This window comes from Pollachius pollachius (genome assembly GCF_949987615.1).
Source record: "Pollachius pollachius genome assembly, chromosome: 16".
In the NCBI taxonomy this organism is placed as follows: Eukaryota; Metazoa; Chordata; class Actinopteri; order Gadiformes; family Gadidae; genus Pollachius; species Pollachius pollachius.
The window spans coordinates 435,694-455,403 of NC_136949.1; the positions used below are offsets into that span (position 1 = coordinate 435,694).

Sequence of the window (19,710 nt, forward strand, 5' to 3'; positions counted from 1 at the left end):
ATACTATGTATGCTAGTAGGCTAATATTACTGTATATTACGGGTAATATATGACATTTTCATTAACATACAGTATATTAATAGTATACCTATATTAATACATAAACTGTAATACATAACACGTTATTATTAAATTAATATACATAAACGTAGTAGATATGATTAAATATTACCGGTCATATTTTCATATACTATTAACATATTATAATAGTATATTAATAGTATGCCCATATTATTCTGTATAAACTCTAATATATACTATATTTTATTTGTATTATTATTAATAATAAATATATAGTGTAATAGTAGCTATCTATATTATCGGTAATATATACCACAGCGTTATTATAAATAATAGATGCTACTGTGATCATATTAATAGCTATGGTATTAGTAGGCTTATATTATTCTATATAAGCGGTAAAATATAATGATATTATCCTCGTAAGCTGGAGGTGTTCCCAGGTGTCTGACGTCGCGAGCCGCACTTCCTGTGTACCTTCAATACGTCAGTTGAGCGCGTCACGTGACATTATTTGACAACACGTTAGCGTCCATCCTCCGCTTTGAGGAATAGCTCCATAACCGGACCTGGTTTTAAATACATCCGTGTCCTTAACCCCTCGTCTCCCCCCCGCGGGTCGACCTGTCCTCCTCCGTGATGTCCGCCTCCGTCAAGAAGAAACACGTCCGCTTCGCCAGCATGGAGGAGGAAGGAGATAACGACGAGCAGGAGGAAGACACCGTGTTCGACCAGAGGAGCGACTCCCGGAGCGGACTGAAGAGCGTCCTTAAAGCCGCGTCCAGGGCTCCGAAGCCCGGCTCGGAGCGGGTCCGGGTCGCGTCGGGTTCCGAGGGCTGCAGGAGGTGGTCCGTCACGCTGGCGCTGTGCGCCTCCTTCCTGGGACTGGTAAATATCGCCCTTCAACCCAGACTACACTGACTACTAGACCTAACCCAAGCCTTTAACTCTTACTAGACTTACCAATAACCCTTACTAGACTAACTACTAACCTTTCAACACGAACTACACTGACTACTAGACCTAACCCAAGCCTGTAATCCTTACAGACTAACTACTAACCCTAAAGACCTAACCTAACCCTAAAACCTGAAATACACTAACCGATAGTACTAGATGTAACTTAACCTAATAACCCTAACTAGACTAACTACCAGCCCAATCTAAGCCTACAACCCGAGCTACACTAGTAGGTCTGGTTAATAATTAATGTCATCATTAAACACACACACACACACGTGTCATCATTAAACACACGGCACACACACACATGTCATCATTAAACACATGGTCTGATTTGTGGCTCTGTCCCTCCAACCAACCTCCATGGATTCTCTGAGTCACTCACTCAGTTTTCTTACCACCATGAGTAAACCAATATTTATAAAGTTACACTACACTACTGTACTCCGCTCAGCATGTGGATCAGGCCACATACCGAGATGTAAACAGGCTTGGTATCTGGTTTCACTGGAATGGGAGAACCCAGAGCAGCAGGCTTTACAACAAGTTTCCAACTGCTTTCTTTTAAATATGATATCTGAATCTAACTGAGGAGGGATTGTTCTGCACCTTCTTTGGTCACTAAACAAACATGTTTACATTGCAGTTGATGCCCAAGGCCGCTTGGGAATCTCAGTGAACAGGGTGGAGGATTTGAACCTCTTCTATGGTGATAACGTAGACCGTGTTCTGAATAACGTAGACCGTGTTCTGAATAACGTAGACCGTGTTCTGAATAACGTAGACCGTGTTCTGAATAACGTAGGCCGTGTTCTCAATAACGTAGACGTCTTCTGAATAACGTAGACCGTGTTCTGAATAACGTAGATCGTGTTCTGAATAACGTAGGCCGTGTTCTGAATAACGTAGGCCGTGTTCTGAATAACGTAGGCCGTGTTCTGAATAACGTAGACGTGTTCTCAATAACGTAGACGTGTTCTGAATAACGTAGGCCGTGTTCTCAATAACGTAGACCGTGTTCTGAATAACGTAGTCCGTGTTCTGAATAACGTAGACGTGTTCTCAATAACGTAGACCGTGTTCTGAATAACGTAGACCGTGTTCTGAATAACGTAGACCGTGTTCTGAATAACGTAGGCCGTGTTCTCAATAACGTAGACGTCTTCTGAATAACGTAGACCGTGTTCTGAATAACGTAGACCGTGTTCTGAATAACGTAGACCGTGTTCTGAATAACTTAGACCGTGTTCTGAATAACGTAGGCCGTGTTCTGAATAACGTAGGCCGTGTTCTGAATAACGTAGGCCGTGTTCTGAATAACGTAGACGTGTTCTCAATAACGTAGGCCGTGTTCTCAATAACGTAGACCGTGTTCTGAATAACGTAGACGTGTTCTCAATAACGTAGGCCGTGTTCTCAATAACGTAGGCCGTGTTCTCAATAACGTAGGCCGTGTTCTCAATAACGTAGGCCGTGTTCTGAATAATGTAGGCCGTGTTCTGAATAACGTAGGCCGTGTTCTAAATAACGTAGATGTGTTCTGAATAACGTAGACATGTTCTGAATAACGTAGGCCGCGTCTCTGTTTGATTCCAGGGCATGAGTATCTCGGTTCTGGGCCCTACCTTCCAGGACTTGGCCGACAACTTGAACCGCAACATCAGCAACATCTCCTTTGTGTTCGTGGGTCGCTCGGCCGGATACATCGGAGGCTCTCTGATCGGAGGGGTGCTCTTCGACTGCATGAACCCCCACCTCCTCCTGGGTACGATATACCCTCCTCCTCCTCCTCACAATATAACCTCCTCCTGGGTACCATATAACCTCCTTTAACTCCTCCTCCTCACAATATAACCTCCTTTAACTCCTCCTCCTCACAATATCTCCTCCTTTAACTCCTCCTCCTCCTCCTCACAATATAACCTCCTCCTCCTCCTCCTTGGTACGATATATTGTATTCTCTGCAGGGTTCTCCAGGTGAACAGGGTTCTTGGTTCTCCAGGTGAACAGGGTTCTTGGTTCTCCAGGTGAACCGGGTTCTGCAGGTGAACCGGGTTCTTGTGTATCTCCTCAGGGTTCTCTCTGCTGGTGACGGCAGCGGGCATGTGTGCCATCCCCTTCTGCAAGATGGCGGTCGTCCTCACCTGCCTCATGTCCAGCATCGGGATATCCATGGGCATCCTGGACACTGGTAAGGTCCTCAGAGAACCACCACACCTTTATACAAAGATCACACGTCTGCTATGTAGTCCTAAAGAACCAACACACCTTTATACAAAGATCACACGTCTGTCTGCTATTTAGTCCTAAAGAACCAAGACACCTTTATACAAAGATCACACGTCTGCTATTTAGTCCTAAAGAACAACCACACCTTCATACAAAGATCACACGTCTGTCTGCTATTTAGTCCTAAAGAACCAACACATGTCCTTCATTCTGTCTGCTTTGTAGTCTTTATAGAACCATCATATCTTTATCACTCTGTTAAGTAACAACAGTTCCATTAGCTTTGTGGTAGATGTTAATCCCACATCCTGTCTCTGTTGTCGATAGGACTGGTGAACCAAATATTGTGTAAAAAGTTCATTTTTGTACTGGAATAGCTGACATGATAGAGGAACCGCGTGTTGGAATATCAGAGCGAACCGACAGCCTGCAGGGCAGATTGAGTGCAATAAAACTACACCAGTGCAACACTGGTGTAGTTTTACTTGAGTTCATGAATGAATAACTGCCAACTATTACTAAAACTTTGGCTGACCATCTACCAGTATCTGCTCTGTAGCTACAGTATGTGGAGACCACATACTAAGGATAGGATTCATTTATTGGTATATTTGTATTCGTGTGCACACTCATGTGCATTTAATGCACATGAATGTGCATGTGAGAAAAATGTCAAATAAAATACCAACTGTATTTAATTAGCATGCTGATACATTACAAACTGTATTGAATGAGCATGCTTATGAATGCGTTTCCAGGGTTTTCATTATTAAAGTGCGGAAAAAAACAGTGTCCGCTGCACAACAAACGCAGTTCGCCCCTGAACCTAATCTCAGACGCTCTGGCGCCCCCTGCAGGTGGTAACGTGCTGGTGCTGCAGACCTGGGGCGACGGGGCCGGCCCGCACATGCAGGCGCTTCACTTCAGCTTCGCCGCCGGGGCCTTCGTCTCGCCCGTCCTCGCCAAGCTGCTGATCGTGGCCGACGCCCCCTCGCCCCTGACCCCGCCCCCCAACGCCAACGCCAGCGCCGCCTTGGCTCCCGTTGCCACGGCGCCCTTCTCCCATCCCATCATGCACTCCATGAGCTCCATGTGGGCGTACGTCATCATCGGCTGCTTCGTCCTCCTCACCTCGCTCCTCTTCCTCCTGCTCCTCCTCTGCGGGGGGGCCGGCGCCCCAGCCTCCCCCCCCGTGGCCGCCCGGGGGCTGGCCCGCCACCACACCGCCCTCGTCATCATGCTGTCCTTCTTCTTCTTCTGGTACGTGGGCTCGGAGGTGGCGTACGGCTCATTCATCTTCACCTACGCCAAGGACTACGTGGGCATGACGCCCCGGCAGGCCGCCGGCCTCAACTCCCTGTTCTGGGGCTCCTTCGCCGCCTGCCGCGGGCTGGCCATCCTGCTGGCCGCCCGCCTTCCCCCGGGGGCTCTGATCCTGGTCAGCCTGGTGGGGTGCACCCTGTCCTCCCTGCTGCTCTGCCTGTTCAGCCGCACGCCGGCCGTGCTGTGGGCCTGCTCCGCCTGCTACGGCGCCTCCATGGCCACCACCTTCCCCAGCGGCGTGTCGTGGGTGGAGCAGTACACGGCCGTGTCGGGCCGCTCGGCGGCGGGCTTCGTGGTGGGCGCGGCGCTGGGCGAGATGGTGCTCCCCGCCGCCCTGGGCCTGCTGCTGCAGCGCTCGGTGGACACGCCCCTCCTCATGTACCTCACGCTGATGGCCGCCGTCGTCACCTCCACGCTGTTCCCCGTCATGTACAAGCTGGCCACCGCCCCCGCCGCGCCGGGGGGGAAACCCCGCGGTGGGCGGCGGCGCCACGACGCCCAGGACCGCGAGGACCGCCAGGCGCTGCTGGACTCCGCTCCCAACGAGGAAGAGGAGGAGGAGGAGGAGGGGACGGAGGCGGACCAGTGGAACGACGCAGACTTTGAGGTCATCGAGATGGACGACGCCCCTAGCCTCGTTACCTCGCCTCCCCCCCACGCGGCGAAGTCTCCGCCCTCGGGCCCCGCGTCCTACTCGGACACGGCGCCGCAGCTCCCGGACTCGTCCCCGCGTCGCCTGAAGCTGCCCTCCCCCGCCCGCGAGAAGAGGGACTAGACCGGAGCCCCGCGCCGCCCCAAGAACACAGCCACTTCCTGTTTACCTGACATCGACGTCACTTCCTGTTTACCGGTCATGTCCCAGGACCAGGACCAGACCTAGAAGACCTGGACCAGGACCAGGACCAGGACCTGACCTAGAAGACCAGGACCAGAACCAGGACCAGGACCAGGACCAGGACCTAGAGGACCAGGACCAGGATGACCAGCACCAAGACCAGGTCCAGACCTTGAGGACCAGGACCAGACTTTGAGGACCAGGACCAGGTCCAGACCTTGAGGACCTCTCCTACTGGTCCAGGTCTTCAGGTCCCTTCCTGCAGGATCCGGACCCCCACCACCAGGGCCCTAGAGGACCAGGAGGACCCCGCCCCGTGTGTGTGATGGTTGAGTGTATTTATTAGAACGAGAATGTTTCAATGCTGTTAACTGTAAAGTACTGTGATCATATCGGCATAGTTCAGTGTCTTAGTTTTCGGAGGACTTAATTCCTGGAAAGAATTCATTGTTACATTGATTATTTTTTATTATACCAATCTCACAGGTTCACCCACAGCAATGTGCATTAAAAACAGCTGAAAACAGGCTTCTTTTTTTTTTTACATTTATACAAATACACAGATCTGCTGCTTGGCGGGAAAGGGACATTCTAGAATGGTTATCACTATGGTTACCACGCACCAGTTCCCCACAGAGAAATGCATTAAAAAACAAAACGATAATACTCTTTGTGACATAAAACGATCCAAGTACACTATTGCAACAGTCCCAAAGTCCTGCTCCACTAGAGAGGCCTAAGGTCCAAAGTCAGACCTCTGGTCCAATCAGGAGTCAGGCCCCATCTCAGAGTTCAAGTCAAATCAGCGGAGTCATGTCCAATCTCAGACTTCAGATCCAATCTCGTAGCTCCGTTCCAATCAGAGTCGTTAGTTGCGATCTCAGTCTTCAGGTCCAACCTGACATCCTCGTACAATCCAGGCTCCAGACAATCGTCATCAACACAATACAACCGGGAACACCGACAGTCCGACAACAGCAGCTTTCCCAACACGCCGTGTTCTGTGCTCCTCACCGCTGGCGATATTTACACCGTTCAGCCGCACCCAGTCCGTCCAACACGGCGGTGAAATGAGAAATGTATCCAGACACTCAAACTCCCAGGGTCACACGTCGCTGTCAGCGGCGAGCAAGCAAAGAAACGGACACACAACATGGCGACAACGCACAAAACTGACCACATGGCTGATGTCACATGGCTGATGTCACGTGACTGGTCTCAGATGAGCCGCTGGTTGTCTGAGGGTCCTGACCTGAAGACCTTCTGGGGGGGAGGAGGTTCCGGGTCAAAGAATGAACACAGGGACACACTGAGAGGGTAAGATGGAGGACAGCGTCCTGGCACCGAGGGGGGAGGGGCCGTCTTCACGTAGCGGCCGGCTAGCCCCTCAACACCAGCTGGTTTGGAGAACCCAGGTAATGGGGGGCCCTTCAGAACTGCTCCAGGAGCTGGCGGAGGTAGGGGCCCCTAGACAGCTGCCTGCCGACGCGGGACAGCTTGTAGAGCACGGGACAGTCCAGAGACACGCAGGGCATCTGGCGCCCGGCGCTGCCGCTGCAGCCCTGGCACACCTGGAGACGAGACAATACACACACCTGGAGAAACCGCTGGTGACCTGTATTCACCTCAGATCTCCCGTATACACCTGTAGTCACCTCTATTCTACACCTGGAGTCATCTGATTACACCTGTATACAGCTCTAGATCACCTGTATACAGCTCTAGATCACCTGTATACAGCTCTAGATCACCTGTATACAGCTCTAGATCACCTGTATACAGCTCTAGATCACCTGTATACAGCTCTAGATCACCTGTATACAGCTCTAGTCACCTGTATACAGCTCTAGATCACCTGTATACAGCTCTAGATCACCTGTATACAGCTCTAGCCACCTGTATACAGCTCTAGCCACCTGTATACAGCTCTAGTCACCTGTATACAGCTCTAGCCACCTGTATACAGCTCTAGTCACCTGTATACAGCTCTAGATCACCTGTATACAGCTCTAGCCACCTGTATACAGCTCTAGCCACCTGTATACAGCTCTAGATCACCTGTATACAGCTCTAGATCACCTGTATACAGCTCTAGATCACCTGTATACAGCTCTAGTCACCTGTATACAGCTCTAGGTCACCTGTATACAGCTCTAGATCACCTGTACCCCCCTGGTACCCCCAAACCCCCCCGAGCCTCACCTGTAGCAGCTGGTCCTGTCGGGCCTCCCAGCGCCGGATGTCCTGGTTCAGGGTGACGGCCACGTGCTGTGGGTCGGCGCGGCAGGCGGCGCACACGCCCAGCTGGGTGAGCTGCTCGCACACCGGGCAGTGCAGCGTGGTGAAGTACTGCGAGATGGTGCCCTTCCGGCCCGCCTCCGACGCCCCCAAGAGAGACGCCTTCTGGACCTGGGACACACAGGAGGTCAGTCTAGACCGTGGTTATCAACCGGCTTGGGACCCGAACGCAGAACTCAGAAAGCACTGAGCCACCAGGGCTGGGGATCCTTCAGGGAAATGAACCACTAGTTCCTGACGAGGTACATGACACTCACACCTGCTTCCTCAGGTCGCGACCCACCTCCAAATAGAGGGTTCCTTTTTTGTCCGTTTTTTGTTTACAGTACGTGGGGAATCTCTTATGGGCGGCCTGTGGCCCAGGACGTAGAGCGAGTTGGCTAACCCCAATATTGCTTATTCAGGTGTTATATGAGGTGTCCCTGAGCGAGACGCCCCACCCTGACTGCACCTGACGAGCCGGCTGTCGCCCTGCGGGGCTGACTCCGCCGTCGGTGTGAATGTGTGTATGAACGTGTGAATGTGAGGCAATATTGTAAAGCGCTTTGAGTGGCCACTGGTTAGAAAAGCGCTGGATAATTGCAGACCATGCAGTCCATTTACCCGGGGTAACTCCTGTTTGCAGTATGTGGGGTAACTCCTGGTACATCATGTCTGCAGTATGTGGGGTAACTCCTGGTACATGTCTGCAGTATGTGGGGTAACTCCTGGTACATGTCTGCAGTATGTGGGCTAACTCCTGGTACATGTCTGCAGTATGTGGGGTAACTCCTGGTACATGTCTGCAGTATGTGGGGTATCTCCTGGTACATGTCTACAGTATGTGGGGTAACTCCTGGTACATCATGTCTGCAGTATGTGGGGTATCTCCTGGTACATCATGTCTGCAGTATGTGGGGTATCTCCTGGTACATCATGTCTGCAGTATGTGGGGTATCTCCTGGTACATCATGTCTGCAGTATGTGGGGTATCTCCTGGTACATGACTGCAGTATGTGGGGTATCTCCTGGTACATGACTGCAGTATGTGGGGTATCTCCTGGTACATGACTGCAGTATGTGGGGTATCTCCTGGTACATGAATGCAGTATGTGGGGTATCTCCTGGTACATGACTGCAGTATGTGGGGTATCTCCTGGTACATCATGTCTACAGTATGTGGGGTATCTCCTGGTACATGACTGCAGTATGTGGGGTATCTCCTGGTACATGACTGCAGTATGTGGGGTATCTCCTGGTACATGACTGCAGTATGTGGGGTATCTCCTGGTACATCATGTCTACAGTATGTGGGGTATCTCCTGGTACATGACTGCAGTATGTGGGGTATCTCCTGGTACATGACTGCAGTATGTGGGGTATCTCCTGGTACATCATGTCTACAGTATGTGGGGTATCTCCTGGTACATCATGTCTACAGTATGTGGGGTATCTCCTGGTACATGACTGCAGTATGTGGGGTATCTCCTGGTACATCATGTCTACAGTATGTGGGGTATCTCCTGGTACATGACTGCAGTATGTGGGGTATCTCCTGGTACATGACTGCAGTATGTGGGGTATCTCCTGGTACATCATGTCTGCAGTATGTGGGGTATCTCCTGGTACATGACTGCAGTATGTGGGGTATCTCCTGGTACATGACTGCAGTATGTGGGGTATCTCCTGGTACATGTCTGCAGTATGTGGGGTATCTCCTGGTACATGACTGCAGTATGTGGGGTATCTCCTGGTACATGTCTGCAGTATGTGGGGTATCTCCTGGTACATGACTGCAGTATGTGGGGTATCTCCTGGTACATCATGTCTACAGTATGTGGGGTATCTCCTGGTACATGACTGCAGTATGTGGGGTATCTCCTGGTACATGACTGCAGTATGTGGGCTATCTCCTGGTACATCATGTCTACAGTATGTGGGGTATCTCCTGGTACATGACTGCAGTATGTGGGGTATCTCCTGGTACATCATGTCTGCAGTATGTGGGGTATCTCCTGGTACATCATGTCTGCAGTATGTGGGGTATCTCCTGGTACATGTCTGCAGTATGTGGGGTAACTCCTGGTACATCATGTCTGCAGTATGTGGGGTATCTCCTGGTACATGACTGCAGTATGTGGGGTATCTCCTGGTACATGACTGCAGTATGTGGGGTATCTCTCACCCGGGGTAGTTCCTGGTACCAGCGCAGCACGTCCACGCCCACCAGCTGCAGCAGACGCCCGAGGGGGGGCAGGATCTGCTTGGTGACGTAGTAGGTGGTGTTGAGGCGCAGTGAGGGGTCCTGCAGCACGTCTAGCGGCCGCCGCACCAGCTGGATGAGCGGGACCCCCGGGGAGCCGTACACGATGACGTAGGGCACACGCTCGCCCACCCGGGGCTCCAGGCGCCGGTCGTACGCCGTCATACGCCTGGACGGGGGGGGGAGGGGGTCCCTCGTTACCGTGACAACCGCCTCTGCAGTAATAGTCGCACCCTGACCCCCAACCACACACCGACCAACACACACACACACCCACCCACTGGCCCGAAACCAAACACACGCCCACCCTGACCCCCACTCTACCTTGCGAGCTCCAGGGCGGGGATGCAGGCCCCTGGGCGGTAGGAGCCGCTGCCTCGGTACTCCTTGGCGAAGGTCAGGTCCTGCATGCTGGCGGCGCCCTCCAGGACCTTCAGCAGCTGCCTCTGGACGAAGCCCTTCACCTGGCTGATGTCCCGCGTCTCAAACAGCAGCTTGATGGAGCGCTCCAACACCTGCACACAACAAGACTATAAGAGACCACAAGACTAATGGAGACCCTGCAGACCGCTAAAGACCCTGTAGACCACTAGAGACCACAACAAGACTAATGGAGACCCTGTAGACCGCTAAAGACCCAGTAGACCACTAGAGACCCAGTAGACCACTAGAGACCTAAACAAGACTAATGGAGACCCTGTGGACTACTAGAGACCCAGTAGACCACTAGAGACCCTGTGGACCACTAGAGACCCAGTAGACCACTAGAGACCCAGTAGACCACTAGAGACCACAACAAGACTAATGGAGACCCTGTGGACCACTAGAGACCCAGTAGACCACTAGAGACCAGAACTAGAACACTAGCAACCACAACTAGAGGCCCTGTAGACCACTAGAGACCAGAACTAGGTCACTAGAGACCCTGTAGACCACTAGAGACCAGAACTAGACCACTACAGACCAGAACAAGACCACTAGAGACCAGAACTAGACCACTAGAGACCAGAACTAGACCACTAGAGACCCTGCAGACCACTAGAGACCAGAACTAGTCCACTAGAGACCAGAACTAGACCACTAGAGACCAGACCAAGACCACTAGAGACCAGAACTAGACCACTAGAGACCAGAACTAGACCACTAGAGACCAGAACTAGACCACTAGAGACCAGAACTAGACCACTAGAGACCAGAACTAGACCACTAGAGACCAGAACAAGACCACTAGAGACCCTGCAGACCACTAGAGACCAGAACTAGACCAGAACTAGACCACTAGAGACCAGAACTAGACCACTAGAGACCAGAACAAGACCACTAGAGACCCTGCAGACCAGAACTAGACTAGCATAGCCCCCGATAAATAAAGATAGACCACTATTGACCCAGCAGATGTCAACTAAAAAGAGGTAGACGCTGTTAGACACCTGGCCAGGTAGACGCAGTTAGATCCCTGGCCAGGTAGACCCTGTTAGACCCCTGGCCAGGTAGACCCTGTTAGACCCCTGGCCAGGTGGATGCTGGTGGTTACCTTGCTGACGGCGGGGCAGGCGTCGCGGCGGACGGTCTCGATGCCCTTGGCGTCGAACACGGGGTCCTTCTGCTCCAGAGTCTCGTACATGTAGCCCACGTAGCGCTTCTTGGTCTGTAGCACGCACGGAAGGTACACCTGCACACATTTACATACATGACGCACACATTCAACGCTTTTCAAGGTATCCATAGAGTGTGTGTGTGTGTGTGTGTGTGTGTGTGTGTGTGTGTGTGTGTGTGTGTGTGTGTGTGTGTGTGTGTGTGTGTGTGTGTGTGTGTGTGTGTGTGTGTGTGTGTGTGTGTGTGTGTAAGAGAGGGTGAGTGTGTGGTGACTATGGTGTCATGTTGATATAAGAGCCAGGGCACTGGAGGTAGCCACTCGTTATACAATATACCACACACACACACACACACACACACACATGCACACACATGCACACACGCACGCACCTTCTCAAACTTGAGGGTGACGGGCTTGGGGTTGGTGGCGGTGACGGCCTCAGCGATCTCACTGCCGATCCGGAACGCCTGCTCCTTACTGGCCCCCTTCAGCTGCACAAACAGACTGAACACACACCACCAGGTCAGTCCTACACCACCCTCACCTGTCTGTCCCCGTACACCACCTTCACCAGTCTGTCCCTGTACACCACCCTCACCTGTCTGTCCCCGTACACCACCTTCACCAGTCTGTCCCCGTACACCACGCTCACCTGTCTGCGTCTCCACACACCACCTGTCTCACCCTCACCTGTGTGTCTCCTCACCTGTCTGTGTCTCCGTGCACCACCTGTCTGACCCTCACCTGTCTGTTTCTCCGTGCACCACCCTACCAGCCTGTGTCTCCGTGCACCACCTTACCTGTCTGTGTTCCCTCACCTGTCTGTGTCTCCGTGCACCACCCTACCTGTCTGTGTCTCCGTGCACCACCCTACCTGTCTGTGTCTCCGTGCACCACCCTACCTGTCTGTGTCCCCTCACCTGTCTGTGTCTTTGTACACCACCTGTCTCACCATCACCTGTCTGTGTCCCCTCACCTGTCTGTGTCTCCGTACACCACCCTACCTGTCTGTGTCTCCGTACACTACCCTACCTGTCTGTGTCTCCGTGCACCACCCTACCTGTCTGTGTCTCCGTGCACCACCCTACCTGTCTGTGTCTCCGTACACTACCCTACCTGTCTGTGTCTCCGTGCACCACCCTACCTGTCTGTGTCTCCGTGCACCACCCTACCTGTCTGTGTCTCCGTACACTACCCTACCTGTCTGTGTCTCCGTGCACCACCCTACCTGTCTGTGTCTCCGTGCACCACCCTACCTGTCTGTGTCTCCGTGCACCACCCTACCTGTCTGTGTCTCCGTACACTACCCTACCTGTCTGTGTCTCCGTGCACCACCCTACCTGTCTGTGTCTCCGTGCACCACCCTACCTGTCTGTGTCTCCGTACACTACCCTACCTGTCTGTGTCTCCGTGCACCACCCTACCTGTCTGTGTCTCCGTGCACCACCCTACCTGTCTGTGTCTCCGTACACTACCCTACCTGTCTGTGTCTCCGTGCACCACCCTACCTGTCTGTGTCTCCGTACACTACCCTACCTGTCTGTGTCTCCGTGCACCACCCTACCTGTCTGTGTCTCCGTGCACCACCCTACCTGTCTGTGTCTCCGTGCACCACCCTACCTGTCTGTCTGTGTCTCCGTGCACCACCCTACCTGTCTGTGTCTCCGTACACTACCCTACCTGTCTGTGTCTCCGTGCACCACCCTACCTGTCTGTGTCTCCGTGCACCACCCTACCTGTCTGTGTCTCCGTACACTACCCTACCTGTCTGTGTCTCCGTGCACCACCCTACCTGTCTGTGTCTCCGTGCACCACCCTACCTGTCTGTGTCTCCGTACACTACCCTACCTGTCTGTGTCTCCGTGCACCACCCTACCTGTCTGTGTCTCCGTACACTACCCTACCTGTCTGTGTCTCCGTGCACCACCCTACCTGTCTGTGTCTCCGTACACCACCCGGGCGCCCCACTTCTTGGTGCTGTTCACCATCCTGATGGCGCCCTCCAGTGTCTCCCGGGCCTTGTGCACGATGCTGTCGCCCACCTGCACAGGAACAGGAAGTCAGTGTTAGAGGGTTAGCATCCACACCTCACTACTCACCCTCACCTCACTACTCACCCTCACCTCACTACTCACCCTCCACCTCACTACTCACCCTCCACCTCACTACTCACCCTCCACCTCACTACTCACCCTCACCTCACTACTCACCCTCCACCTCACTACTCACCCTCCACCTCACTACTCACCCTCCACCTCACTACTCACCCCTCACCTCACTACTCACCCCTCACCTCACTACTCACCCTCCACCTCACTACTCACCCTCACCTCACTACTCACCCCTCACCTCACTACTCACCCCTCACCTCACTACTCACCCTCCACCTCACTACTCACCCTCCACCTCACTACTCACCCTCCACCTCACTACTCACCCTCCACCTCACTACTCACCCTCCACCTCACTACTCACCCTCCACCTCACTACTCACCCTCCACCTCACTACTCACCCTCCACCTCACTACTCACCCTCCACCTCACTACTCACCCTCCACCTCACTACTCACCCCTCACCTCACTACTCACCCTCCACCTCACTACTCACCCTCCACCTCACTACTCACCCTCCACCTCACTACTCACCCTCCACCTCACTACTCACCCTCCACCTCACTACTCACCCTCCACCTCACTACTCACCCTCCACCTCACTACTCACCCTCCACCTCACTACTCACCCTCCACCTCACTACTCACCCTCCACCTCACTACTCACCCTCCACCTCACTACTCACCCTCCACCTCACTACTCACCCTCCACCTCACTACTCACCCTCCACCTCACTACTCACCCTCCACCTCACTACTCACCCTCCACCTCACTACTCACCCTCCACCTCACTACTCACCCTCCACCTCACTACTCACCCTCCACCTCACTACTCACCCTCCACCTCACTACTCACCCTCCACCTCACTACTCACCCTCCACCTCACTACTCACCCTCCACCTCACTACTCACCCTCCACCTCACTACTCACCCTCCACCTCACTACTCACCCTCCACCTCACTACTCACCCTCCACCTCACTACTCACCCTCCACCTCACTACTCACCCTCCACCTCACTACTCACCCTCCACCTCACTACTCACCCTCCACCTCACTACTCACCCTCCACCTCACTACTCACCCTCCACCTCACTACTCACCCTCCACCTCACTACTCACCCTCCACCTCACTACTCACCCTCCACCTCACTACTCACCCTCCACCTCACTACTCACCCTCCACCTCACTACTCACCCTCCACCTCACTACTCACCCCTCACCTCACTACTCACCCTCCACCTCACTACTCACCCTCCACCTCACTACTCACCCTCCACCTCACTACTCACCCTCCACCTCACTACTCACCCTCCACCTCACTACTCACCCTCCACCTCACTACTCACCCTCCACCTCACTACTCACCCCTCACCTCACTACTCACCCTCCACCTCACTACTCACCCTCCACCTCACTACTCACCCTCACCTCACTACTCACCCTCCACCTCACTACTCACCCTCCACCTCACTACTCACCCTCACCTCACTACTCACCCTCACCTCACTACTCACCCTCCACCTCACTACTCACCCTCCACCTCACTACTCACCCTCCACCTCACTACTCACCCTCCACCTCACTACTCACCCTCCACCTCACTACTCACCCTCCACCTCACTACTCACCCTCCACCTCACTACTCACCCCTCACCTCACTACTCACCCCTCACCTCACTACTCACCCCTCACCTCACTACTCACCCTCCACCTCACTACTCACCCCTCACCTCACTACTCACCCTCCACCTCACTACTCACCCTCCACCTCACTACTCACCCTCCACCTCACTACTCACCCTCCACCTCACTACTCACCCCTCACCTCACTACTCACCCTCCACCTCACTACTCACCCTCCACCTCACTACTCACCCTCCACCTCACTACTCACCCTCCACCTCACTACTCACCCTCCACCTCACTACTCACCCTCACCTCACTACTCACCCTCACCTCACTACTCACCCTCCACCTCACTACTCACCCTCCACCTCACTACTCACCCTCCACCTCACTACTCACCCTCCACCTCACTACTCACCCTCCACCTCACTACTCACCCTCCACCTCACTACTCACCCTCCACCTCACTACTCACCCTCCACCTCACTACTCACCCTCCACCTCACTACTCACCCCTCACCTCACTACTCACCCTCCACCTCACTACTCACCCTCCACCTCACTACTCACCCTCCACCTCACTACTCACCCTCCACCTCACTACTCACCCCTCACCTCACTACTCACCCTCCACCTCACTACTCACCCTCCACCTCACTACTCACCCTCCACCTCACTACTCACCCCTCACCTCACTACTCACCCTCCACCTCACTACTCACCCTCCACCTCACTACTCACCCTCCACCTCACTACTCACCCTCCACCTCACTACTCACCCTCCACCTCACTACTCACCCTCCACCTCACTACTCACCCTCCACCTCACTACTCACCCTCCACCTCACTACTCACCCTCCACCTCACTACTCACCCTCCACCTCACTACTCACCCTCCACCTCACTACTCACCCTCCACCTCACTACTCACCCTCCACCTCACTACTCACCCTCCACCTCACTACTCACCCTCCACCTCACTACTCACCCCTCACCTCACTACTCACCCTCCACCTCACTACTCACCCTCCACCTCACTACTCACCCTCCACCTCACTACTCACCCTCCACCTCACTACTCACCCTCCACCTCACTACTCACCCCTCACCTCACTACTCACCCTCCACCTCACTACTCACCCTCCACCTCACTACTCACCCTCCACCTCACTACTCACCCTCCACCTCACTACTCACCCTCACCTCACTACTCACCCTCCACCTCACTACTCACCCTCCACCTCACTACTCACCCTCCACCTCACTACTCACCCTCCACCTCACTACTCACCCTCCACCTCACTACTCACCCTCCACCTCACTACTCACCCTCCACCTCACTACTCACCCTCCACCTCACTACTCACCCTCCACCTCACTACTCACCCTCCACCTCACTACTCACCCTCCACCTCACTACTCACCCTACCTCTAGAGTGTTGAGGGTTGGGGTCTGAGGCGTTAGGGTTAGGGTTAGTTAGTTAAGAGTTGTCAGGGTTGGGGTTAAGGGTTAGGGTTGGGGTCTGAGGCGTTAGGGTTAGGGTTAGTTAGTTAAGAGTTGTCAGGGTTGGGGTTAAGGGTTAGGGTTGGGGTCTGAGGCGTTAGGGTTAGGGTTAGTTAGTTAAGAGTTGTCAGGGTTGGGGTTAAGGGTTAGGGTTGGGGTCTGAGGCGTTAGGGTTAGGGTTAGTTAGTTAAGAGTTGTCAGGGTTGGGGTTAAGGGTTAGGGTTAGGGTTAGTTAGTTAAGAGTTGTCAGGGTTGGGGTTAAGGGTTAGGGTTGGGGTCTGAGGCGTTAGGGTTAGGGTTAGTTAGTTAAGAGTTGTCAGGGTTGGGGTTAAGGGTTAGGGTTGGGGTCTGAGGCGTTAGGGTTAGGGTTAGTTAGTTAAGAGTTGTCAGGGTTGGGGTTAAGGGTTAGGGTTGGGGTCTGAGGCGTTAGGGTTAGGGTTAGTTAGTTAAGAGTTGTCAGGGTTGGGGTTAAGGGTTAGGGTTGGGGTCTGAGGCGTTAGGGTTAGGGTTAGTTAGTTAAGAGTTGTCAGGGTTGGGGTTAAGGGTTAGGGTTGGGGTCTGAGGCGTTAGGGTTAGGGTTAGTTAGTTAAGAGTTGTCAGGGTTGGGGTTAAGGGTTAGGGTTGGGGTCTGAGGCGTTAGGGTTAGGGTTAGTTAGTTAAGAGTTGTCAGGGTTGGGGTTAAGGGTTAGGGTTGGGGTCTGAGGCGTTAGGGTTAGGGTTAGTTAGTTAAGAGTTGTCAGGGTTGGGGTTAAGGGTTAGGGTTGGGGTCTGAGGCGTTAGGGTTAGGGTTAGTTAGTTAAGAGTTGTCAGGGTTGGGGTTAAGGGTTAGGGTTGGGGTCTGAGGCGTTAGGGTTAGGGTTAGTTAGTTAAGAGTTGTCAGGGTTGGGGTTAAGGGTTAGGGTTAGGGTTAGTTAGTTAAGAGTTGTCAGGGTTGGGGTTAAGGGTTAGGGTTGGGGTCTGAGGCGTTAGGGTTAGGGTTAGTTAGTTAAGAGTTGTCAGGGTTGGGGTTAAGGGTTAGGGTTGGGGTCTGAGGCGTTAGGGTTAGGGTTAGTTAGTTAAGAGTTGTCAGGGTTGGGGTTAAGGGTTAGGGTTGGGGTCTGAGGCGTTAGGGTTAGGGTTAGTTAGTTAAGAGTTGTCAGGGTTGGGGTTAAGGGTTAGGGTTGGGGTCTGAGGCGTTAGGGTTAGGGTTAGTTAGTTAAGAGTTGTCAGGGTTGGGGTTAAGGGTTAGGGTTGGGGTCTGAGGCGTTAGGGTTAGGGTTAGTTAGTTAAGAGTTGTCAGGGTTGGGGTTAAGGGTTAGGGTTGGGGTCTGAGGCGTTAGGGTTAGGGTTAGTTAGTTAAGAGTTGTCAGGGTTGGGGTTAAGGGTTAGGGTTGGGGTCTGAGGCGTTAGGGTTAGGGTTAGTTAGTTAAGAGTTGTCAGGGTTGGGGTTAAGGGTTAGGGTTGGGGTCAGAGAGTTAGGGTTAGAGGGTCAGGGTAAGGGTTTAGTGTGACGGGGGTTAGGTCATACCTCCACGTTGGGCATGCGTCCAGAGTAGCCGGCGGCCGTGTAGCCGAAGGTGACGTTGGCGATGAGCTTGAGGCCGAGCTGACGGGCGTGCAGCAGGCGGGTCAGGGCCTTGTCCTGCTGGTAGGTCTTCATGGAGCTCTTCACCATCAGTCGGGTCTTCAGGATCTCCTCCAGCATGCTGGGCATCACACCTTTACGCACCGCCGACTGCAACACACACACACACACACGTTGGGTCATCAGGTAATTGATTGAGGTGATAGGAGAAGGTGACATCGTCAGAGAGACACTGTTAGGGGTCACCTTAACGTAGACCACCCCATTAGGAGAGATGGTGATGTCGTCCCTCAGCTGGCAGAGCAGGTCCACAGGGACTCTGAGAGACGTGCAGCCGAACTTAAACTCATCCGGCCTGGAACACACACACACACGCGGTCATATCATATACGTATATAAGGTTAGGGTTATATATTTGATCTATAAATAATACAATTTATAGATTTGATAGATATATAATAAGACGATGTATAAATGTGATCTAAAGGTGATTGGATGATGTATATATTTGATCTACATACAATAAAACAATCAAACAAATTGCCCCTAGTGGGACTAATAAAGTTGTATTGTATTGTAATAAGATGTATACATTTGATAAATAAATATCTATATAAGATAATGTATATATTTGATCTATACATATCAGATGTATAAACTTGATATACTTATGAGATAATATACATTGGATCTACACATGATAAGATGGATATGTTCTCTGCGCGGTCCTTACGTGCCCAGGCTGCCCACGTGGCCCAGGCAGGTGGAGTAGCAGTAGTTGTAGGCGATGACGATGGAGGGGTAGAGCGACTGGAAGTCCAGCACCAGCACACAGCTGCTGTAGAAGCGCGACTCAGGCTCCATGACCAGCGGGATGCACTGCGGCGCCCTCTGCTGGGCCCGCTGGTCCACGCTGGGCGTCACCGCGATGTAGTTCAGCGGCTTGGCCAGCCGCAGCATCATCGACTCCACCCGGTACTGGAGGGCCACCGGGGAACCAATCACAGTCAACCTCCTGGTCAGTGGGTCTACTGACCGCTCAATATGATGAGGTTGTGGACATGATGTCTTCCAATCAACTTAAACCTCCTGTCGGACCAGTAGTCTCTGCTAACTGGGAGACCAGTTCAGAAGCAGGATACTCAGTATTTACATACAAAATGGGAGACCCGTTTTCCATCCACCAACGTCCACTATTTTATACCTGGATATTGACATTAAATTAATACGAGGTTTATATTGAGGGCAGTCAGTTCTACATGACTGCTACTAGAGCAAGTTGGGGCTTGATAGGCTAGTCCCCGAGCACGGTGGGCTGTGATTGGCTGGTACTAGAGCACGTTGGGGCTTGATAGGATAGTCCCAGAGCACGGTGGGCTGTGATTGGCTGG

General features: G+C 52.9%; 2 protein-coding genes across 2 annotated transcripts in view; one reads left to right on the forward strand and one right to left on the reverse strand.

Moving 5' to 3' along the window:
- The first annotated feature begins 531 nt into the window (after window positions 1–531).
- mfsd4b (major facilitator superfamily domain containing 4B) lies at window positions 532–6,800 on the forward strand. Its single transcript, XM_079754077.1, has 4 exons — window positions 532–909; window positions 2,581–2,749; window positions 3,059–3,175; window positions 4,071–6,800. Exons 1-4 carry the CDS (start codon window positions 661–663, stop codon window positions 5,309–5,311), a joined length of 1,776 nt encoding a protein of 591 aa, XP_079610203.1. The 5' UTR covers window positions 532–660; the 3' UTR covers window positions 5,312–6,800.
- Window position 6,801: 1 nt separating this feature from the next.
- Window positions 6,802–19,710, reverse strand: part of rev3l (REV3 like, DNA directed polymerase zeta catalytic subunit) — a gene marked incomplete at its 3' end in the record, with an annotated part of 38,137 nt that continues 25,228 nt past the window's right edge. Inside the window, exons 23-32 of the mRNA XM_079754075.1 lie at window positions 19,053–19,297; window positions 18,566–18,674; window positions 18,263–18,469; window positions 13,441–13,550; window positions 11,898–12,012; window positions 11,446–11,583; window positions 10,236–10,426; window positions 9,834–10,080; window positions 7,574–7,780; window positions 6,802–6,942 (exon numbers count right to left, since the gene is read on the reverse strand). Of these exons, the coding sequence (XP_079610201.1) occupies window positions 6,802–6,942; window positions 7,574–7,780; window positions 9,834–10,080; window positions 10,236–10,426; window positions 11,446–11,583; window positions 11,898–12,012; window positions 13,441–13,550; window positions 18,263–18,469; window positions 18,566–18,674; window positions 19,053–19,297 (1,710 nt within the window). The remainder of the gene's footprint in view (window positions 6,943–7,573; window positions 7,781–9,833; window positions 10,081–10,235; window positions 10,427–11,445; window positions 11,584–11,897; window positions 12,013–13,440; window positions 13,551–18,262; window positions 18,470–18,565; window positions 18,675–19,052; window positions 19,298–19,710) is intronic.

What these genes read in the sequence shown, in the direction of transcription:
- mfsd4b (XM_079754077.1), top strand. Translation starts at nt 661, where the DNA reads ATGTCCGCCTCCGTCAAGAAGAAACACGTCCGCTTCGCCAGCATGGAG. An exon ending in GCGCCTCCTTCCTGGGACTG is followed by an intron (nt 910 to 2,580) that starts GTAAATATCGCC and finishes GTTTGATTCCAG; the next exon opens with GGCATGAGTATCTCGGTTCT. An exon ending in GAACCCCCACCTCCTCCTGG is followed by an intron (nt 2,750 to 3,058) that starts GTACGATATACC and finishes GTATCTCCTCAG; the next exon opens with GGTTCTCTCTGCTGGTGACG.